The 24,000-nt window shown below is 41.9% G+C and overlaps 2 protein-coding genes and 2 long non-coding RNA genes across 4 annotated transcripts; 2 read left to right on the top strand and 2 right to left on the bottom strand.

The window, feature by feature from the left end:
• The first annotated feature begins 380 nt into the window (after nt 1–380).
• Nucleotides 381–7,133, top strand: LOC141362039 (uncharacterized). The gene is made up of 5 exons (XR_012368000.1): nt 381–983; nt 6,102–6,195; nt 6,293–6,424; nt 6,513–6,613; nt 6,724–7,133. It is a non-coding gene; the product is annotated as an uncharacterized lncRNA (long non-coding RNA).
• Nucleotides 3,969–6,009, top strand: LOC129444537 (uncharacterized). The gene is made up of 2 exons (XM_055205267.2): nt 3,969–4,333; nt 4,614–6,009. Exon 2 carries the CDS (start codon nt 4,639–4,641, stop codon nt 5,584–5,586), a length of 948 nt encoding a protein of 315 aa, XP_055061242.2. The 5' UTR covers nt 3,969–4,333; nt 4,614–4,638; the 3' UTR covers nt 5,587–6,009.
• On the bottom strand, nt 6,847–8,820 carry LOC129444538 (uncharacterized). Its single transcript, XR_008644526.2, has 3 exons — nt 7,651–8,820; nt 7,230–7,366; nt 6,847–6,909 (listed from the first exon to the last, which is right to left on the bottom strand). It is a non-coding gene; the product is annotated as an uncharacterized lncRNA (long non-coding RNA).
• Nucleotides 8,821–9,826: 1,006 nt separating this feature from the next.
• On the bottom strand, nt 9,827–16,485 carry LOC129444536 (uncharacterized). The gene is made up of 2 exons (XM_055205266.2): nt 10,842–16,485; nt 9,827–10,006 (listed from the first exon to the last, which is right to left on the bottom strand). The coding sequence occupies exon 1, from the start codon at nt 16,471–16,473 to the stop codon at nt 14,557–14,559; it is 1,917 nt and encodes a 638-aa protein (XP_055061241.2). The 5' UTR covers nt 16,474–16,485; the 3' UTR covers nt 9,827–10,006; nt 10,842–14,556.
• Between the last annotated feature and the right edge of the window lie 7,515 nt (nt 16,486–24,000).

Here is a 24,000-nt window from a genome sequence, read left to right as displayed (position 1 = left end):
AATCCTGAAAATCCTGACCCATCCCTTCCAAACACAACAATTCACACTCCCCACACCACGAGGTCAGTAGCGTGAGTCATCATGAAGCAATAGAGAATTAAAGTGTCAGTGGGAAAGGTCTTTCCTGATAAAACTTTTTCATTATTTTCTCTATCATCCTCTCGGCTCTATGCACCCATAGAAAAAGGATATCTTGCTTCTTATTTGGAACGCTTCCATTTTTCTTAACTTGTAAAACATGTGAAATAAAATCAGTTTCATAATGTACACAGCTAACACATCTGAACTTCATAAAAGTCTCAAGTATAGACAAAATACAATGTGCTTAGGATAAGAACACACAAACAGTTATAATCTTTTTGTCTTTATCGAGCACATGTTGGGTGAATCTCAACATTATACAGTCCCTAGAAAGTGTTAAAGAGCACCTATTATGAGATACACGTTTTTAAACATCCTTTTGTGTGTAAGTGTGTATTAGTACATGCTAACGATATTCAAAAAGTACATACCTCAAAGAAAACGATGACGCGAGTTATCGTCTCTAACGTTCGAGGACTACAAAAAACACTCGGATTGTAGGCAACAGTTTACTTCCTGGGATTGGTGACGTAGAGAAGACCAACATTATCATAGTTCAGCCCTCTCTGCTTTGTTTGGGTACGCCCTCAAAGACGGGGGTGGAGAGCACTGAGTCAGAAGAGAGCTAAAATGGCGGAGGTTGGGAGTCCCTGCTTTGACCCTGTTTGCAAACTCTTGTTTCATTGTTTAAGCGATTAAATCTCTCGAGTAGACGCTGTCTCTTTAGATGCAAGGGCAAAATAGCACTTTATGGACTTACACAGAGGACATCATGTTTAATATGGTTCCGGAAAAATCAGTCAGAAGTTGTTCACGGAGTTTTCACAATAACTGCTTCTCACGAAGCTGCGCGACGTCTCCTCCTGAAAGTTGGATTACCGTACACTTCTGGATCACAGGCTGTAAGTATTCCTGTTTATTATTTGCCTTTACTGTAAGTTACGTTACCGGTAACTGGAGCTTAACATTATGTGTAGAGCTCAGATATATATCTATGTGTAGAGCTAAGCTTGCAAGCTAATTGTTTTGTGTTGTAATAATGTATTTCATAAACAACGTACCATATTTACACACGTGTATGTTGAATTATGCAGACTATCGTTTTTATCGATGTTTATTTAAACGTGTTTGCTAAGCTGTTCCAGCTAAACTGTTACCGGTAAAGTTTGTTCTCATGATCAAACTCAAGAAACTCTAAGTACAGATGATTTGTTTAACGTTATATGTATTTTACTGTTGTTTTTACTTGAAGCTTTCTTAGATTTTGAAACGAAGTAAACACGTAATGTGTGTTGCTAATGTTGGGCCATGTAACATGTAATACATTAACGTTTTAATGAATAGTCTAACGATTTATAATTGTTGTACTCTGTGACGTAATGGTTTATTATTGGCTGTTAAGTGCTCGGGTCAAGGGTTGCTAGGCAACCATCCGGGTCACGCTGTATGTGATAGACATGACACGAGGTGAACTGCTATCTGCCGGAGTTCTTAATAAAGCTTATATTTGAGTTCGTAAGAGTGCCATCCTTTTTGTATCATGACATGGTGTCAGAAGTTTACGTTCGTCGCGCACTCCTCTAATCTGTGAAAGAAAACGGAAGGAAAATGTCGAAGTTTCACGCTCCTGAATCCTTTGATTTTGCACAGCCAGCAAGTTGGCCGGCATGGAGACAGCGTTTTGCACGGTTCAGGATTGCAACTAAACTCGACAAGGAAGACGACGATGTCCAGGTGAACTCATTACTTTATGCTATGGGCAAACAGGCAGAACCTATATTCAGCACGTTTACATTTTCCGCGGAGGAGGAAAATGATTATTACAATGCAATGCTTAAAAAGTTTGATGAACATTTTGTGCCCAAACGCAACTTGATTCACGACCGCGCATGCTTTCACAGGAGAGACCAGAAAAGCGGCGAAAGTGTAGAAGCATTTGTCAGGAGTTTATACGAGCTGCCAGAGTTTTGTGACTTCGGGGCTACTAGAGATGAGCAGATTCGCGATCGCATCGTGATTGGAATAGCGGATAGCAACGTATCTGAAAAGCTGCAACTAGAGCCAGATTTGACGCTCGAGAAAGCGATACAGATTGCTCGCCAGTCAGAACTCATTAAAATGCAAAGTGCTGATATGAGAAGTCCAAGTGATGTCAACGAAGTGCGACGTAAGTTTAAGCACTCAAAACAATTTAACAAACATAAAGGAAGTAATCCAAATACCAAACAAAGAGATGGAAGTAATAATGAAACCTGTTCACGATGTGCACGCATACATGACCGCTGGGCGTGTCCGGCACGAGGCAAACGATGCCGTAAGTGTAACAAAACGGGACATTTTGAAATTGCGTGTAAAACAAAGACTGTAAAGGAAGTAACCAGCGACAGACAGGAGGCTGAAGCAAATGAAACATGGTTTCTGGGATCAGTTTCTGATACTGGTAATGAGGACGAGTGGCATGTGAAACTACCAATGAATGGCACAACGGTAAAGTTCAAGATTGATACTGGAGCTGATATCACGGTAATGTCTGAGCAAACATTCTTAAACCTACCTCACCGCCCTCAACTTACCAAAACATCAGCAGACATCAGGAGTCCGGGTGGCAAACTGGACTGCATAGGTAAATTTGTGGCATGTACGGAAAGAAAAGGTCAAAGCATTAGTTTTTGGACGTATGTTCTTAAAGGCCCATACACCAATAACCTTCTTAGCCGTAAAACTGCCTGTGAAATGAACCTAGTGAGTAGAGTAGATGGCATTACTACCGATGATGATGTTTTTGGAGAGTTTGGAATTTTAAATTGTGAACCAATCAAAATTGAGCTCAGACAGGATGCCAAACCATACAGCCTCTCTGCACCTCGGCGAATTCCATTTCCATTGCTGCCAAAAGTGAAAGAAGAATTGCAGTGGATGCTTAAGTCAGGGATAATATCAGAGGTCACTGAAGCAACAGACTGGTGTGCTCCTATCGTGCCAGTGATTAAGAAGAATGGAAAGGTGAGAATTTGTGTTGATCTAAAGAAACTAAATGAAGCAGTAAAGCGTGAGAGATTTATTCTGCCTACTCTTGAGGACATTGCACCACAGCTGTCTGGTGCAACTGTATTCTCCACGTTAGACGCGTCGAGTGGCTTCTGGCAGATACCATTGGACGAAAGCTGCAGAAAACTTACCACTTTCATCACACCAGTTGGCCGCTTCTGTTTTCAAAGATTACCTTTCGGGATTACTTCAGCTCCCGAGATATTTCAGAGAGAAATGAGCACTCTTCTCAAAGATCATAATGGCACGGTAGCAGTGATGGACGACATACTTGTGTTTGGCAGGAACAAGGACGAACATGATCGCAATCTCGAGGTAGTTTTAAAGACTATCAGAGAATCTGGTTTAAAATTGAACAGAGACAAGTGTCATTTTGGTAAATCTGAGATCCAATACTTTGGACACATCATTGGAAAGGATGGAATCCGACCAGACACAAATAAAGTAAGGGCTATAACTGAGCTCCCCTGCCCAAAGAATCTGACGGAACTGCGACAGGTATTGGGGATGATTAATTACCTGGGTAAATTCCTCCCTGGGCTTTCATCAGTTCTTCATCCAATGACCGAGCTGCTGAAGCGCGAGACTGATTGGGTCTGGGGTGAGGCACAGACGCTGGCATTTAATGAGGTCAAGAACATGTTGACTACAGCACCGGTGTTAGCATTCTATGATGCCAACAAGACCACTGTGGTCAGCGCGGATGCAAGTAGCTATGGCCTTGGAGCCGCCCTGCTTCAGGAGCAGGAGAATGGATTTAGTCCTGTTGCTTTTTGTTCACGGACCTTAACAGAGACGGAGCGGCGCTACTCACAAATAGAGAAGGAATGCCTAGCAGGAGTATGGGCATGTGAACGCTTCTCACGGTACCTGCAAGGTATGGCCAGATTCGAGCTTCAGACAGACCACAAGCCGTTGGTCCCCTTAATAAACACTTACGACATTGATAAAGCTCCTCTAAGATGTCAGAGACTATTAATGCGCCTGATGAGATTCAATGTCCGAGCAGTGCATGTGCCAGGTAAACAACTTATAGTGGCAGATACCCTGTCCAGGAATCCCATAACACATCAAGGCGAGTCCGATACAGAGGGTGATGTCAAAGTGTTTATACAAGCAGTACTGTCTACCAGGCCTGTAACTGACGATAAGTTGAATGCTGTAAGAATTGCCACTCAACAGGATGCAGATCTTCAGCTGGTTAGTAAGTACATTCATGAAGGCTGGCCAAGTCAACTGACACACACACTTCATGGGTTTCACACAGTTAGAGCTCACCTCTCTGAAGTTGAGGGACTTTTGCTGTATGAGGACAGGATAGTGATTCCAGGCTCACTGAGACAAGATGTGTTACGGCAGCTTCATACAGGCCACCAAGGTCTTACTAAATGCAGAGAAAGAGCCAATATGTCAGTATGGTGGCCGGGTATAGGCAAAGATATCATAAAAACAGTGATGACATGTGAGTTTTGTCAAATCAACAGGCCTGCACAAAAGAGAGAACCCCTAATGGTCACCTCCCTCCCTGATGGTCCATGGCAAAAGATTGCAGCGGACATCTGTGAACTGGATGGTAAGAAATACCTGGTAGTTGTGGACTATTTTTCTCGTGACATTGAGATTGCACATCTGCATGCTATTACAAGCCAGCAAGTGATAATGCACCTGAAAAACATGTTTGTTCGATGGGGGATCCCATATGAACTTGTGTCAGACAACGCTACACAGTTCACGGCCTCTGAGTTTGCGGAGTTTGCCAAGATCTATGATTTTACTCACACTACTTCTAGCCCACATTATCCGCAAGCTAATGGTGCGGCAGAGAGAAGTGTTGCCATTGCAAAACGGGTGTTAAGACAGCCTGATCCACAGCTAGCACTGATGAGCTACCGTTCTACACCTCTTAACGCCACAGGGATGAGTCCAGCTCAACTTATGATCGGACGTCAGATCAGAACGACTGTTCCAATGTTGAAAAAACGGCTGCTGCCAAGTCCAATCGACTATGAGGAAGTCAAAAGGAGGGACAAACATACTAAACAGGCCTATCAATACTTTTACAACCGACGACATTCAGCACGCAGTTTACCAGATTTACATCCAGGTCAAAGTGTCAAAGTCAAGTTGGATGGAGAGAAAGGGTGGAAAACACCTGCAACAGTTGTTGAGAAAGCTCCAGAACCCAGGTCGTACATTGTTCAGACTGATGGAGGTGCTATTTCCCGTCGGAACAGGAGACACATTCAGAGTGTCCCTGAAACAGCTGGCACACCGGAAAGTGACATTGTACCTGAGAGCATTGTAATAACTGATACTCCCTCCCACAAGACTGAGACAAATGGGCGGGATACCCCAACTCCTCTTAAATCACATCCACACAAGTTGACCTGTAAAAGAACTCTTGTTGGTCGGGAATTAAAACAGCCAGTGAAGTTCAAGGATTATGTTTTGGGATAAGTGTACTTTCCTGTTGTACTAGTATATGATTGTACTTGTATGGCATCTATGCATGTTACTTTTCATAATTCTCAGTGAGGGGTAAAAGGAAAACGAATAATGAAAGTTGTAATGTTGTTGTTGACAATTTATGCTAATGCAGTTGCAGACAGTTAATATTGTTCTATATATGTTTATTTGTAACTTACCTGCTTTCTTATGTCAAAACAAATACAACACTAAATATACTGCAAACAAAACAAATAAGAAGCAGTGGAACTTTAAAGAGGGGAGATGTGACGTAATGGTTTATTATTGGCTGTTAAGTGCTCGGGTCAAGGGTTGCTAGGCAACCATCCGGGTCACGCTGTATGTGATAGACATGACACGAGGTGAACTGCTATCTGCCGGAGTTCTTAATAAAGCTTATATTTGAGTTCGTAAGAGTGCCATCCTTTTTGTATCATGACATACTCTATTGTTATAATATGTCTTTTTGACTGAATACATGTTTGTTTTATTTGTCTATATCCTAGATTCGCAGCTGGACACATCCTTCTACACTGTATGCAAACATGCAACATCATTACACACAGTACAAGGAGTCAGACTGGCATATGAGGAGCAAAGGTGTGTAACACATATGATGTATTTAGCTAGTGAAACCACTACCAGTCTTAAATGTATAACTGATGATGACAAAGTTTTTTTCTCTGCATAATCATAGGAACCCAGGCAGTAGCATCGTTTCACAATGTTTCAATCACCGTCATCAGTGGATGCCTTTGCCGTCCGTAGCCTGAGATTTCAGATTTGCAGCAAAAAATTTGACTTTCCCATTTATTGGAATGCTGTGCAGGTATTTAAGTATTTTAGTAACTGTGTTAAATAAAGTACGGTAGTATTTACTTTTAAAATAAATGTATTGCTTATTTATATTTTTACAGGTTGTACCTTGCAGCCATCCATTACAATGTCACCAAGCCGTAACAAAAGCAGGAGAGGGAAAGTACAAGGCTATGTTCCCAAAACACACAAGTGACATACTGTAAGCAGTAATGTTTTATTTCAAATACATTCATAATTAAAAACTTAATGTATGAAGCAGGGAAATAAATTATCAAAACAAAAGATTTATTTACTGCAATATTTGTACAGTTATGTGGATGATGTGATCAGGCTTGTGTTTGATGAGGTATTTGAAGATAAGCTGAAGGAAACCCCGATTCCAATGGACCTGGCATCACAGTTTGAGAGACCTTCAAAGGAGGACGTAATGGCATGCCATCTTCAGTGCAGGGGTCGTCGGAAGCCAACATTCCGATCAGGAAGCTCCAAGCATATCTGGAGAACAACACACGACAGGATGATAACCCTAAAGTGTCGTCTTAGATAGCACCAGCTGACAAAGCTTTGATATGCCATTTATCTGAATAGATAGCATGTAAGAAGTGAATTGAACAATTTTTGAAAGAAGAGCACAATATGGTTACTAAAGTATGTTTATTTGTATATTGTTTAACATTTAAATATATATTTGTAATAAATAAACTTTTGACTGACTACTATATTTTCTTTAAAGTTACATCTTTTGTTCTTTTGGGTACTTTTGTTACTATAATAATACTTTAGTGTTATTGGTTTAAAAATGTAATAAAACTTACTCTAGTCCTGCGCCTCAAAGGCTTATAGTCGGTTCAATAAATGTTCTGTGTGTAGGGATTTAGACAATTTGTGCAAAACCTGGATGATGAATCACGCAGGTAAGAGGCCCTGGAACCTGTTGCATTCTCCTTAAAACCTAGTAAGTAAAAACATAGCACAGTCTTTCATAATAAAGTTTACCATAGTGAAATAATGTAGAACTAACATTCATTTCAATTAATACTTTCTTTGTGCTACATTTGGTGTTTCCATATAGTTTGCACAGTAAAATAGTATGTAAGCAGTATTTTATAATAAAGTTTACTAGAGTAAAATAATGTAGAAATTACCAAGTGAAATCATTTTATAATCATTTCAACAAATACTTTCTATGTGCTACATTTGGTGTTTCCATATAGTTATGTAGTACGTTATAATTACCTTTTGGATGTCTTTGCAACACATTTTCGTCTTCGTTTAGCATTCTGGCAGAGCTAAGGACACCTAAAAAAGTTAAATCCAATCGCATTCATTGACGGAGATCGTTTATATCGTAACGGCCGTCTGAACTCTCTGGATCGAGCTCGAAGTGGTAAGGCAGTACAGACACCATCGTTTATAGAGAAATATAACGCTTGTTTACGTTGCCTCTGAGGCTGTGACTCTCTCAGTCAGAATCTGTGTCAACCCACACGTAGTCAGGGGCGTAACCTTTCAAACACACGCCGAACCCAGCTGACCAATAACAGTTGAGTAGTCATCTGACCAATCCGATTACACTAGACATTTTGGGAGGCGGAGACAGGAAATCGGTGAGGTATGTAAGCAATTTATAAGACTCACAATGCATTAGTTCAAGTTTTAATAACATGTATGTACTATGGGATATTGCAATAACGTGCTAACGTGCCAATTTATTAGCATAGTTGGTGCTCTTTAAAAAATGGAGAAGAAAAGCAGGACCCGATTGTGCAGCAGGACCCGAAAGATTTTTTTTTTTTGAAGACCAGAGGGCAGTTTAAAGCATCAGATCAGACAAGATACTCATGAACAACTATCACAAAACATAAAAAACTGTTGTGGGTCATCCAGGGAACAACAACAAAGTGGTCATTTACAAAGTTTCCCTACTTTTCCACATCACTGTGAATTTTAAATGAGATGTGTTCAATAAACATCATGAAAGTTGATAGTTGTTTACATTGTTAGCGAAGAACATTGTGTTGGTGTAGATATTAATAAAATATTAATGGCATTTGGTACTGATAATGACATCATCAAATGACATTTTATGACCAATTAGAAAAAACTCCAAAAGGTTTACATTGTTTTTTCTACCACTGCACACTACAGAATATATTATGTCTAAGGAAAATAAACCACAAAAACAAGCGTTTGTATGTTAGGTCTTAGTAATGTTAACTTAAATATTAATTTACTGGCACTAATATTTCGGAGTATATTTTACTTATTTTAGTATTGCAGTTATTACTGTTAAAAACTAGATAGTAGGGATGTCAATTTATGCAATTTCCCATATTTGATGATTGTTTAAATTAACGATCAATCAATCGAATAATCGTTAACTGTAATAATGCAATTAGCCTTTACTGCAGTGGCATATAGCCAATGACATAAAAATGCGTAAAAACACCAGCTTCCTCATGTGAATTAAAAGATTTTATTTTGACTAAATAACATGCTAGTGTACCGAGCCCCTAAGGTGACATTGGAGTAAAAAAATCTAAAGTTTAGTTTCACGTGTGATTTTTTTTAAGTTTAGTTTCGCATGCTCATGTGAAACGCGTTAGTTTCACATGCGCACACGAAAGTTTAACGTGAGCACACGATAGTGTCACGTGCGCACACGAAACTAAACTTTATTTAATTTTTGCTCCATGTCCCCTTAGGGGCTCCGTACTAGTGGTATTGTAAAATGAAAACATTTTAAAATAATCTCATAATAAAATATAATGACTAATAGACACCTCGCTTTCTGAGTCATTGATACACCGTTTGTTGTAATTAAATCCAAGAAGCACACAAAGAGCACTATTCCTGTCTTCACCTCACCTGCGACGTAATTTCAGCAAAGATGTTTATATTATATAGATGGCAACCTTCCATTAGAAAACACAGTAAATTTGGCTAGCGTGCAGCACCTTAGCCTGTCAATAATGATCAGTGATATATGTTGCGGGCGTTTAGAGTGTAATGACAGTCAGTTACAGTTTACATTTACAGTTTCTTACCAGAATTTAAGATTAAATTTTAATCTGTTCATTATAACGGCTTCTGGTCTCCTTCCCTGTGTATAGCAGCGTTAACAGCGTTGCTATGCTAATCTTGCAGGCTTCCCTGAAGAAGGTCTTTGCTTTCAGTATGCTAACAGTATTTGCATTTTCTGTATCGGACCCTCTTACTGCAGTGGATCTGAGAGGGTCCGATACAGAAAATGTAAATAATAAAAACATTTTAAATTATCACTATTAGTACCCATGTACCAATGTTCAGATATGTTCCAATAAAAATATTTAAAATGAATACGCATCATCATCATAATGGTGTGTCACGGTCGGCTTGCAAACCGTGACAAAGGAAGAGACAACGCGTGAGGTAAGGATGAAAGAAAGAATGAATTACATTTATTAAAGTAAATAATAAAACAGGGATTAAAGCAAACAACTAAACAGGAACTAAGACGTCACTCAAAAGAGAACTGCTTATATCCGCTGGCGCCAGCATCCACACAGGTGAAAGTCCTCACAATCATGACGTCACACACTCGAACACCGTCCTGCAAAACAAGAAAAGATAAAACAACATACCAACACTTTGACCCGCACTGGGGTCATAACCAGTGTTGGTCAAGTTACTTGGAAATAGTAATTAGTTACTGATTACTTCCTTAAGAAAGTAATCCCGTTACTTTACTGATTACTTTTCAAAAACATGATGCACGACCTGAATATGCTACAGTATAAAGCAACAGGGCCCAGTTGCATAAAGCACCTTAAGTGTAATTTTCCCTTAAGTTCACCCTTGTTTCATTTAAGCTTAAGGGTGTTACAAAAAACACTTAAGTTTTTTCTGTTGCATCTCCATGGCAACAATAGTATTTTATTACAACAAACCTGGGTCGCTGTCGTGAAACATTTAACGATTACCCTTACCTAAGAGAACCATTTAAGGGATTATACTGTATGCAATTATTCTCTTACAGTAGGTTAGGGGAATTTACCCCTCAAGTGTCAAACTTAAGGGAAAAACTTAAGGTGCTTTATGCAACCAGGCCAAGACCTTTCAGTCTAACTTTAATTCTATCATTTCTGCATATTCCATCATCTCAAAACTGAATCAAATGAAACATTATCTGTTTTAACCTCTCGACGCGCACTAATTCGTGGGCCTGATGGCGTCGTTTTTTAACTAACAATATCTATATAGCCTACTGTCTACAAACATTATATAATATTAATATTAACACTACTATACATCATTTAAAAGGTCTACGGGTTTAGCATCAGTGTATGGTCTCTGTTTTGAGATACAGATGCTCTAGCATGATAAATGTAGTATTTTGTTACAGAAGTCCAGATGACAACATGCATACTATAAACGGGACTTCTTACCTTGGTGTTAATGTTACGATTGCGAGTCGAATCCATTCTGTTTCAGAATTCAGATGTGTGAATAACCCATTAAAGCAGTCTAATAAAGTTCATCAAATGACCATTTTTGTCCACAAATGCGTATAATCCATGAAATACAGATTTATAGTCTGCTGTTTACATCAGATTTCGCGTGAACGTGTATGAGATGGAGCCGCAGCGGTCATGTCAGCTTGTCCACAAATGCATATAATCCATGAAATACAGATATTTATTCTGTTGTTTTACATCAGATTTCGCGTGAACGTGTATGAGATGGAGTCGCACTGCAGCGGTCATGTCAGCTGGGGATTCAGGATTTTTTTCAGTAAGTTTCACATTCCTGTGCCGGCTTGCTAGGTGTTTGCTTAGATTTGAGGTGGAATGTTTCGCTGTGGATAAAAGTTTTATTCCCACGCAGAGTGTACAGCGGACGCTGATGTTTTTGTCACCTTTAACTGGGTTAAACTCAAAGTAATGTCGGTACTTCCAAACATTAAACGCTGCATAGTCTTTGTGCCGTCCTCGATATGTCTACTTTATATCTTGACAGCCAGCTAAACTTTTTCCCAACCCCATGACTCTGAAGCTTGATTTAATTCCACAGGTTTAATGCAGTTACAAGGAAAATAGTAAAACTGCAACACACAAAAAAGCAATGACAAATTACCCATAAATAAAAGCAAATTGCACAATAAATGTTGTTTTTCCGTTTGTACTCATTTTAAAACTAAAAAGAGATACATATGAAAATACTAAACGAAGTACTAAAATAAATACTAACGTGAACTACATTCACGACATTATAACATCTTTACCGTGCAGCTCGTTAACAAATAAACACGTGAGAGCTTGCGTATACGTAATTCACGCACTTTCAAAACATCCTCAGATTACACTTTACACACGTAAATTATCATCAAAAACAACATAATACTTTCGGAATAATCTCACAAAACAAATGATACATACCGACGATGCTACGTCAGACATGAGAAGAGGATAGATACGAAAGAAGCACCGTGAATGTAACGCACTAGAGGAAAACTGCGGGAACGCAAATGAAAGCATGAGAGATTACTTCTCAACTACGGATCACGCAATAGGACAAAAAGAACAGCGCGATCTTAAAATGACCATGATTCATTACCTAAATATAAACAAAAGGAAATGCATATTCCTAGAACATTTTAGAATGAAGAAATGCTGACTAAAAAAAGCATGTTTATATTCTGAAACTAAACTATGCTTATTTATATTTTTCTTGTTTATATTCTTATTGTTAAGAACAGAACACTCCCCGTCTGACGTGGACACACGTCACCCAACAGTCCATGCACAGTTCCTTTTTTTTTTTAAACAGTCCATTTACTAAACAGTCCATTTACTAAACAGTCCATTTACTGTGCCTCTGGAGGCAGAAGGAGAACAATTTCATTGACTGGCCTGAGGAAGAGGCCAGACCCTCCTGGTTTGATAATCTTTACCTCAACCTGGCGTACTTTCCCATCCTTGCTAGGGAAGGCCTGAGTAATCAGTCCAAGAGGCCATTCATTCCTAGGTGCTTGAATGTTCTTAAGGAGAACAACGCTTCCAGGCTGAATGTTTGGCTGAGTGGACTGCCATTTCTTGCGGGCCTGCAGTGTTGGGAGGAATTGTTTCCTCCAGCGGTCCCAGAAGGTGTTGGAGAGCTGCTGAACCTGCCTCCACTGGGACTTGTAGAGGTCTGAAACTCCAAACTCACCAGCAGGAGCTGGCACACTGTTTGTCTTTTGTGTGAGAAGAGCAGCTGGCGTGAGAACGAACGAGTCATCAGGGTCCATAGTCACTGGAACAAGTGGCCTGGCGTTGATGATCGCTGCGACTTCTGCCATGAAAGTCACTAGCACCTCGTGGGTGAGCTTGTCCTTCAGCTGGAGAAACATTGCATCCAGAATCCTTCTTGCCAGCCCTATCATTCTCTCCCATGTTCCACCCCAATGGGATGCATGTGGGGGATTAAAAGACCAGATGCAGCCCTTGTCTGAGAGAAAAGTCTTTACAGCAGTGCTGTCAATGTTTGAGGTTATCTTCAGTTCCTTACAGGCACCAATAAAGTTTGTGCCGCGATCGGAACGAATGTTTTTGACCGGCCCACGCACTGAAAGGAAACGCCGTAGCGCGTTGATAAAGCTAGAAGTGTCGAGGGATTCTATGACTTCAATGTGCACAGCTCTTATGCTCATGCACGTAAAAATCACTGCCCACCTTTTACTTTGAGCGCAGCCGCCTCTGGTTTTCCGCGAGGAGACAATCCATGGGCCGAACACATCAAGACCTACATTAGAGAATGGAGGATCTGTTGAAAGACGATCAGCTGGCATATTAGCCATTTTCTGGATACCGAGAGGAGCTCTGAGCCTTCTGCATGTTATACAGTGGTGAATGATGCTGCTTACTTTTTTCTTTCCTCCAACTATCCAAAGGCCAGCAGAACGGACTGCCCCTTCAGTGAAGTGACGGCCTTGATGCTGGACTTGTTTGTGGTGGTGTTTGATAAGCAAAGTGGCGATGTGATGCTGGCCAGGAATAATAAGAGGAGTCTTTTCACCCTGATCAACACTTGAATAATGAAGCCGGCCTCCGACTCTGAGAAAGCCAAGTGTGTCAATGAACGGATCCAGATTTCTGAGAGGGCTTGTTTTTGGCATCCTTTCATGTTTTTGAATGCACTTTATCTCTTGGCTGTAGACTTCCTTTTGAACTGCTTGGATGACGCTTTCTCCGATTCCTCAACTGTAAATTCAGCTTTGCAGTAATGCCAGCCCTTGCATGCTGTGTTCTCTCTGTGAGCTGTCTTGAAATGACAAGCTATGTGAATGAGGCGAGTGAATGCACGAGTTAATGACTTCCAGGTAGAGAACTTTGCAAAGCGTTGTGAATCCAGTTGCTGGTTGTATGAGGCTGCAGTGCTTAAGGCAGACACCAGGGGGCGGATTTCTGGGTCTGAGCTTGGGTCCACAAGGTCATAAGTGCTCTCAGAAATGCTGGGCTCTGGCTTGGAGAGAAATTTGGGTCCACTTAACCAGTTGGTGTGTTTCAATTTGCTAGCAGGGACGGAACGTGTTCGTGATCTGCAGGGTTCATGTCTGTAGGCACGTAACGCCACTGGTCTGGACGGCATGATCTTCGGATGCGTAACACTCGGTTGCTGACATAGACATAAAAGCGCCTAGTCTCATTGCAAATATAGCCAAGGACTACTTTACTGTCCGAGTAATAGGTTACAGCATTAAGCTGTAGATCTAGTTCTGTTGAGACCAGGTCTGCTAACTCAACAGCAAGCACTGCAGCGCAGAGTTCAAGTCTTGGCACTGTGTGTTCAGGGCGGGGGGCCAGCTTGGCTTTTCCCATTACAAATCCAATCTGGTTGTTGCCATTACTGTCTGTCACTTTTAGATAGCACACAGCACCGATAGCTTTGACTGACGCATCACAGAACACACACAGTTCTCTTCTTACCGCTGCTGATGGTGAGGCTTCTGTGTAGCACCTTGGAATGGAAAGCTTGGCAAGCTCAGACAGAGAGGCTCTCCATGATGTCCAGGCATCTTTCATTGCAGGAGGTAAGGGTGCGTCCCAGTCACCGTTCTCCGTCGTGAGCTCTCGCAGGATAGCCTTGCCTTGGACTGTGACGGGCGCAACGAATCCTAGCGGGTCATATTGATCGTGGACAGGACACCCCGCCGTGTGTAGGGCTTGATTTCACTTGAGACATTAAAAAGGAAACAGTCTTGAGATTCCAATCAAGCCCGAGGCTGCGCTGCAATGGCAGTGCGTCTGCATCGAGGTCAAGGTCTTTGAGGTCACTCGCGTGGTCACTGGATGGAAAGGAGTCCATGACCTCTTTGTTGTTCGCTGCAATCTTGTGAAGTCTCAGATTTGATTTAGAGAGCACATCCTGTGTCCTTTTTAACAGGCTGATAGCAGCTTGAGCTGTGGGCAGGGACTTCAGCCCATCATCGACATAGAAGTCATGCAACACAAAGTGCTGCACATCTGGGTCGACATGGAATTCGTTTCCTTGGACAGACTTATGTAGACCATGAATAGCCACTGCAGGTGACGGGCTATTGCCAAAGACGTGGACATTCATGCGATAATCCACGATGGCTTTTGAGGGGTCGTTGTTCTCGAACCAAAGAAAACGTAAGAAGTTACGGTCTTTTTCTCTTACCCGGAAGCAATAGAACATCTGTTCTATGTCGGCTGTGACTGCGATGGCCTCTCTTCTGAACCGCATCAGCACTCCCAGTAGTGTGTTATTGAGGTCAGGTCCAGTTAACAGCACGTTGTTGAGTGATAAGCCATTGTATTGGGCGCTGGAATCGAACACCACACGGATTTTCTTAGGTTTTTTCGGATGATACACCCCGAATGTTGGTAAGTACCACCTTTCTTCATCCGAGCTGAGAGGGGGAGCCAACTCTGCATGACCGTTCCGAAACATGTTGTCCATGAAGGAGAGAAAGTGGTCTCTCATCTTAGGCTTTTTATCAAAGTTACGTTTCAGAGACATGAGACACCTCAGTGCCTGTTGTCTGTTGTCTGGGAGCCGTGGCCGTGGGTTCTTAAAGGGTAATGGAGCCACCCAACCGTTATTTGAGTCTTTTTGCAGTCCCTCATCCATTATCTCCATGAACTTTGTATCTTGAATGGAAGGAGCCACCTGGTTGTCGTCCTTGTTCCGCCTGAACACTGCGCATCCAAGGTGGTCGGTTTCGCAGATAGGCTGGTCCTCAAGATATGCTGGGGGCTCACTGGTGGCTTGGGTGTCACTGAACCTCTCCTTCACATGGAACACATTGGGGCATGCATTAAAGAGAGTGGATCGTTGCCGCTCTGTAATGTTCGTGTGGAACGTGCTAATTGTCAGTGGCCTGTGAACATTACCTAGGCATACATTTCCAACAATGACCCACCCCAGGTCTAACTTCTGTGCGTAAGGCAGGTTGTGAGGGCCATTCACCTGTTTGCGGACTTTGTGCACTCTGATAATGAGGTGTGCAACTGACCTCAGATCAACGTGATGAAGAGCTACTTCGGGGGTTGGTATCTCCTCTCTGTTGTTCGGTATGTCGTTACATTCTATGAGGCTTGGCAATGGGATGCGAACAGCTCCATCTAGAGACTCCACCTCATAGCCACTGGCCCTTCTGCCTGCTGATTGCTTCACTCCAGCACATGTTCTCAGTGTGTAAGATGCACTTGGGCTTTGGTCATGGAACATTTCGAAGAACTGTGAGCGAACCAGTGACCTATTGCTTTGCTCGTCCATAACTGCATACAACGTCATGGCTTTTTCTCTGTGGCCAGCTGGGAACACCTTAACAAGGCATATTTTCGAGCAGGAGCGATCTGTGAGTTCACCTCCGCAGACTTTTGTGCATTTGTTGGTGACCTGAGACTGCGCTGAAGCTTCATCTCCCTCCCCGCCGTGCTCAGAAGCAGGGCCAGCTTCCTGCTGCCAGGGTGCGGGTCCAGGGTGGAGCGCGGTGTTGTGCCTGTTGCTTTTACATTCGAAACACTGGACATTGAGTTTTTCTTTGCTATGTGAGACGAGGAAGACAGACATTTAAAGCACACATTGTTTTCTTTGAGGAGTGTTTTGCGCTCGTCAATGGGCTTCTCTCTGAACGCCCGGCACTTCCGAAGAGGGTGTGGCTTTTTATGTAACAAACACAGTTTTTCACTGCCGTCAGGTTTTGTTGGAGACTCACCCGTGTCAAATGTGGCTCTGGATGATACCTCTGTCTTGTGGACGGAGACCTCCCGTTGCCTGTTGGCTTCCACGGTATCCTCTCTGTCCTGGGGACTATGTCTGTATTGGTGCTGAGGCTAAAGCTTGGATCATTGGCAATACGAGCCTGCTGGATGACAAATCGACAAAGAAGCAAAAGGGAGGATAGTTCACCTGGTTTTGATGCTTGTATGCTGCACCAGCTACCACCCACTTTTCCTGTAGACGAAACGGGAGTTTCTGTACGATCGGGTTGACACCTCTCGCTGTGTCAAGGAAAGCCAGGCCTGGTAAGTCCCCTTCAGCCTTAGCGGCCTGCAGTTCCATTAGTAGATCACCCAGCTTTGTCAGCTTAGGTCCATCTCGGTTTATTATTTTTGGAAAACTGTCAATGCGTTTGAACAGAACATTTTCTACTGCTTCAGCTGAGCCATACGTAAGGTCTAGTCTTTCCCACGCCATGGCCAGTCCTGCTTCTGGCCGATTAACGTGTATTGCTCTTATCTGCTCAATATGTTCTGCTGACTCCTTCCCGAGCCACTTTAACAGAAGATCCATCTCCTCACTCGGCTCCAGGTTAAGGCCTCTGACGGCAGTCAAAAAGGAACGCTTCCATGCTCTGTAATTTTGGGGTTTGTCATTGAATTGAAGCAGGCCTGTAGCCACAAGCTCACGACGAGCTAGATACCTGACAAAGTCATTTACGTGTGAGCCGCCATCATTTATGTATGAGCTGCAGTCATAGAAATCTGTCTGTATGGCATGGTGTGCGGGAGGAGGCTGGATGTCGTGATTTTGTTTTCTAAAGTGGTGTGTAGAAGAAGCATGCTCACCACTGGACTTGATGTGAGATAGACGAACGTCTCCAGGAGTCCTGTTAAATGGCTTGTGACTGCCCTGGTATGTGCTGATGTAAGGGTGCTTTGAGGTGAGATGATGAGGAGCAGTACTGCTCTGTTGCGGATAGAAGGGACTGGATTCAGGCTTTAGTGGTGGAGGTGACACGTTGTGGTTAGTGACCGACTCTCTCTTTGCTGATGCTTCACCGTTTTCACATGACTTAAGTTCTGAATCCCTTTCTTTTAGTTGATCAAGCACATACTGCTTTGTACGTTGTGAGGCTTCTAAAGGAACAGAGTCTTTGTTAAGGTCACAACTAAGTTTCTCACTCTTTACATCAGCAGCTGCTTCAAATGCCTCTGCTTCAGCAATGGCTGCTGCAGTCTCTTTTTTGTGTTTTAGCATTTCTATAGACACTTCCAACTTAGCTTGTTGTAGCCTCAGATTTGCTTCCTCTTCAGCATAGCATAGGCGTGCCTTTGCTGCCTCAGCCTTCGCTCTTGCTCTGACTGCTGCAGACCCCACTGATGATGAACTGGATCTCACTGAAAAACATGCTTGCGAGCGTGTCCTTATTGATGCACTGTATGGGTTCTCTTGTGCTGCTATATTTCCATGCAGACTCTGTTCTGCAGCCTGTAGCTCTGTGGCGTGCGTTGCTGCAGTAGCACTTGGCTGTAGAGTATGGTCCGTTGACCGTCCCCTGGATGCGTGAGAAGACATGTTTGGCTAGCTTCCAACTTGATCTCTTTCACCTCGCTTGCTTGATAGTCGTCGTTTTACTGTGCCGTCCTCGATATGTCTACTTTATATCTTGACAGCCAGCTAAACTTTTTCCCAACCCCATGACTCTGAAGCTTGATTTAATTCCACAGGTTTAATGGAGTTACAAGGAAAATAGTAAAACTGCAACACACAAAAAAGCAATGACAAATTACCCATAAATAAAAGCAAATTGCACAATAACTGTTGTTTTTCCGTTTGTACTCTTTTTAAAACTAAAAAGAGATACATATGAAAATATTAAACGAAGTATTAAAATAAATACTAATGTGAACTACATTCACGACATTATAACATCTTTACCGTGCAGCTCGTTAACAAATAAACACGTGAGAGCTAGCGTATACGTAATTCACGCACTTTCAAAACATCCTCAGATTACACTTTACACATGTAAATTATCATCAAAAACAACATAATACTTCCGGAATAATATCACAAAACAAATGATACATACCGACGATGCTACGTCAGACATGAGAAGAGGATAGATACGAAAGAAGCACCGTGAATGTAACGCACTAGAGGAAAACTGCGGGAACGCAAATGAAAGCATGAGAGATTACTTCTCAACTACGGATCACGCAATAGGACAAAAAGAACAGCGCGATCTTAAAATGACCATGGTTCATTACCTAAATATAAACAAAAGGAAATGCATATTCCTAGAACATTTTAGAATGAAGAAATGCTGACTAAAAAAAGCATGTTTATATTCTGAAACTAAACTATGCTTATTTATATTTTTCTTGTTTATATTCTTATTGTTAAGAACAGAACAGTCTTGTTCTCTTCCACGCTCCATGTTGTCTTTTCACGTTCAACACTGACTGACAGCGCGGCGCTCATACGTCATTGTCACTCGACTCGCAGCACGACAAGAGACAGTCTCACGATTCACGAAACAAAATCAAGGTTAAAAAATAATGCAGTAACGCAGCCTGCTTACGGGAAAGTAACAGTAATCTAATTACTGTTTTTGCAATTGTAATCCCTTACTTTACTCGTTACTTGAAAAAAGTAATCGGATTACAGTAACGCGTTACTGCCCATCACTGGTCATAACACCCTCCTCCATAAAAAGGGTGTCTACACAAGACACACACAATCCAAAATTTAAAACACCTCTTCCTGTAGAACCACCATGACTCAGTAATACTCCGATTATTCCTAGCAACTAGGGGCCCTTTAGAAGCAATTTAAGAGAGTTAAGAATAGTAAAACTAATTCAGAAAGTTGACAGTTAAGAGGAGTAAGGAATCCTAGAAAGGGCGTCAGCCACCACATTATCAACACCCTTAATGTGTCTGATCTCAAGGGCACAGGACTGGAGGAAAAGGCACAAACGAGTCAAACGCTGGTTTGGGCAACGCAAAGAATGCAAATTAACAAGCGGGTTGTGGTCGGTATATACAACCAATGGGTCAGACACTGATCCCACATACACTTCAAAATGTTGTAGGGCTCAAATCAAGGCCAATGCTTCCTTCTCCACAACAGAATAGTTTAACTGATACGATGAAAACTTTGAGAAATAGCTGACCGGACGATGAATTCCGGAATCGTCAGCTTGCAACAAGACAGCTCCCGCACCCACGTTGCTAGCATCCACACACAATCTAAAGGGGCGATCAAAACGGGGAGCCGCTAACACAGGTGGTAAGTAATGACTTGGCTGCATCAAAAGCTTCCTGACAGGCAGAGGTCCAGACAATAACCCACTAATCCCTAGAACCGCATCAATTCCTTCTTGGTAGTAGGAGAAGGGAACCCATCAATAGTCTCAACCTTTGCGCGAACTGGACGCACAAAGCCCTGTCCAACAACTTTGCCCAAGTAAGTCAACCGTGGCTTTGGCAAACTCACACTTAGCCAAATTAACGGTCAATCCAGCCTCTTCAAAACGTGACAATAGATCTGCTATACCCACCAAGTGCTTTTCCCAAGAGTCACTGAAAACCACCACATCATCCAGATAGACTGCAACTCCCTCCAACCCAGAAATAACCCTATTCATCAAACGTTGAAAGGTCGCAGGCGCATTTCTAAGGCCAAAACTCATTACGCTATAAGAATATAGTCCATCAGATGTAATAAAAGCAGAACTTTCTTGAGCTCTCTGGGACAAGGGGACCTGTCAATAGCCCTTTAGTAGATCGAACTTACGAACTTAGCTGACCCAACCTGATCAACACAGTCCTCAATAAGAGGAAGCGGAAAAGAGTATGGTTTAGTCACTCCATTTATCTTTCGGTAATCAGTGCAAAACCAATAAGTGCCATCAGGTTTATTCACAAGCAAGCAAGGAGAGGCCCAACTAGAAAAAGATGGCTGTGCAATATTATTATCCAGCATATACTTAACCTCACTTTTAAGATGTGCGAGTTTATTTGGAGACTAGAGATCGACCGATACTCATTTTTTTAAACCGATGCCAATAACAAATATTTGGATGCTTATGTGCCCGATAACCGATATGCTAAACCGATTTTTATTTACTGTTATACTTCTGTTTTTGACATAATAATTACTACAACACTACTGAACTGAACAAACCCTTATAATAATAATCATCATCATCACAATCACTCCCTCTTTGCATACAAAGTAATAAATAGAGGGGTCTGAAAGAGTGAAGAATAATATTAATTTAATGAATAATGTAGAAAGTATATTCCCAATACATGGAGTATTCCAAACACCCCTATCATTTCGTCAGAAATGGACTGATCCAAAGCTCGCGCTGCGGTTGGCAGCGGGAGAGAGAGAAAACTACAGCGGAGTTGGCTGCTTGTTATACATAGTTTATAGAGTAAAACAGGTGGATTAAGTGCCTTTTTTGGAATAATATGGTTGTTTTGACCAGCAACATGTAGCCTTCAGCAGTCCAACAAGTAGTTGGCAAAGAGGTTTTACAAATAATATCACTGACTGAAATACTACATTCAGGAAAGTAACAAACAAAACAGCTTATATATCACTGAATTTCTTAACTGGTAATGTTATTTGATGTCAGAATAATTAATATTTTGTTGTTATAGCTTATGAAATGGCTGTTGACAGCGCTGTTATCTATGCATTTACTCACGCATTAACTGTATCAAACTGTGACCGCTTGCGGAGGTAATAAATAATTTATTAATATCCACAGACATTTATATAGATATTTTAGCAAAATAATGTTTATCTGGTAAATTTTAATATAACTTAGGGTAAATCTTGTTAAAAGCTTCAGCCTTCAACCCCGGTAAGTGAACAGCACGTGATTTTGTGAGTTCGTCTCTATTCTTGGACAAACACAAACTGCATACATTGCTTTTAATATATCAACTTATTTAACATAACATATATTAATGCACAAATAAGATGTGTTATAAATGCCTCAGATGCAAAATAAGTATACTCAAAGTCCTTTTAATGAAGTCGCGTCACTCCGCCGTCATATCTGCTGTGCACGCTGCTGCTGCTGTGAGCTCTTCTCCTCAGATGCGTCCAGCGCGCAATTCTCAATTCTCTCGTTTATCGGTCAATCCGATATTACAAACCCGATATACGATCATCGGAAAATGCTCAAATATCGGGGAAAATATCGGAAAACAGATATATCGGTCGATCTCTATTGGAGACACCCGATAAAAATGTTGGCAAATGGGCTCAGCATTCCCAACATCAATATCATGCTCCAACCAGTGCATACGTGAAGGTACATCCCTAAACAAAGAGACATGGCGATCAATAAGAGCAACTATGTCAGCATGTTTACATTCTGGCAAATGGGCCAACATGACATGCAAATTTTTAAGAGTCTCTGAGTTTTTAAGACGTCCCAGCAGTACTGTATCCTCTGGAAAAGAAAAACCCTCATCAATTTTCTCCAAAAGAACAGGCGAAGTACTTTCAGCTACTAAGACTGATTTTACTTCAGTCTTGAATTGTAACCTGGACAAGAACGGGAATAATATGGTTTTAAAAGATTAATGTGGCACAGCTGTGTTAATAATAATAATAATAATAATAATAATATGTTTAATTTATATAGCGCCTTTCCCAAGCTCAAGGTCGCTTCACACATTACAGAACATTGACTTCCTTCTATCCGGAGTGGCAATCAGATAGTTTAAATCAGAAACTTGTTTCACCACTACAAATGGACCAGAATACTGAGCCTGAAACAGTGAGCCCTCCACAGGTAATAACACCAAAACTTGATCACCTGGCATCATACAGGGACTTCATGCGGGTCTGTGAACACTTTAAGTGTTTCTTGGCCATCTCACTTGCCTCATACAGTCGACGCTTAAAACCATTAACATACGTTAACCACTTCTGAAGTGGTGTGCCCTCAGTCCAACTATCACCCAACACAGCTAATGGCCCACGAACCGTATGACCGAACACCAACTCATTGGGACTAAACCCTGTGCTCTCTTGACATACCTCACGTGCAGACAATAGCAACCAAGGCAATCCCTCCTCCCAATCACCCTTCATCTCTGTACAGTAGGCACACAGCAACGATTTGGATACGTTCCAACAACCCTTGACTTTGAGGGTGATAAGCACTAGCCTTGTTGTGCCTAATGCGCAGCAACTTCAAAACCTGAGAAAATAGGTGAGAGGTAAAGTTAGAACCTTGATCACTTTGTAAAACCTTTGGAATGCCAAAAATAGAAATAAACTGGGTCAGGGCATTTACTACAGACTTAGCAGTAATGGTACGAAGAGGATAAGCAGAAGGGTAGCGAGTCGATGCACACATAACAGTCAATAAATATATACTACCTGATTTTGACCTCGGCAATGGGCCGACGCAATCAACAACTAAATGCTCAAAAGGTTGACTAACCACAGGAATGGGAAACAATGGAGCAGGCTTTACTTTTTGATTAGGTTTGCCTGTCAATTGACAAGTATGACATGTCTTGATATACTTTGACACATCCTTCTTTAATTTTGGCCAGAAAAAATGATGAAGGATTCTGTCATAGGTCTTTTTAACCCCCAAATGACCTGCAAGTTTGTCATGAGCAATTTCCAACACCAGAGAGAGATGTTTTTCAGGTACAACTATTTGTATAATAGGATCTCCAAGTTGCTGCTCCTGTACCAATTCTGGAATAGAAACAGAAAAGTCATCAGGCAAGGAAAATGTCGGTTTTACCACAACAGAATCAGAAGACAACTTTGGTTGTGCAGAGGTCATTGACCGAGTCACAGCACATGCAGTAAACACATCTGGAAAATTTCTCCCGCTCTCATCAGCAGGGGCATGTCTAGAGGGGGGGGGGGCATGGGGTGGCACCGCCCCCCCTTGGAATATGATTGGCCCCCCCTGGTGCCCCCCCTCCAATCTCATTGGGCCAGCTAGATTTACTGTCAACCTGAAAATGCCCACCGCACCATTGGACCAGAGAGCTGTCAATCACTGTTTGATTTGAGACTCGCACGAACGCGAAGACTGCGAGCACAGTAGTTGCGCGTTTTTAAAACAGGAGGAAAGAGACACCATGACACCCACCACGCCATTGGACCAGTTGTCAGACACCCACCACACCATTGGACCAGTTGGCAATCACTGTTTGATTTGAGACTCGCGCAAACGCGAAGACGAAGCGAGCACAGTAGTCGCGCGTTTTTAAAACAGGAGGAAAGAGACACCACGACACCCACCGCACAATTGGACCAGTTGTTAATCACTGTTTGATTTGAGACTCGTGCAAACGAGAAGAAGGAGGGCGC

The sequence above is a fragment of the Misgurnus anguillicaudatus genome, chromosome 3 (assembly GCF_027580225.2).
Source record: "Misgurnus anguillicaudatus chromosome 3, ASM2758022v2, whole genome shotgun sequence".
NCBI lineage: Eukaryota > Metazoa > Chordata > Actinopteri > Cypriniformes > Cobitidae > Misgurnus > Misgurnus anguillicaudatus.
Note: the sequence above shows the minus strand (reverse complement) of the source record. Positions and strands in the feature narration are given on the sequence as shown.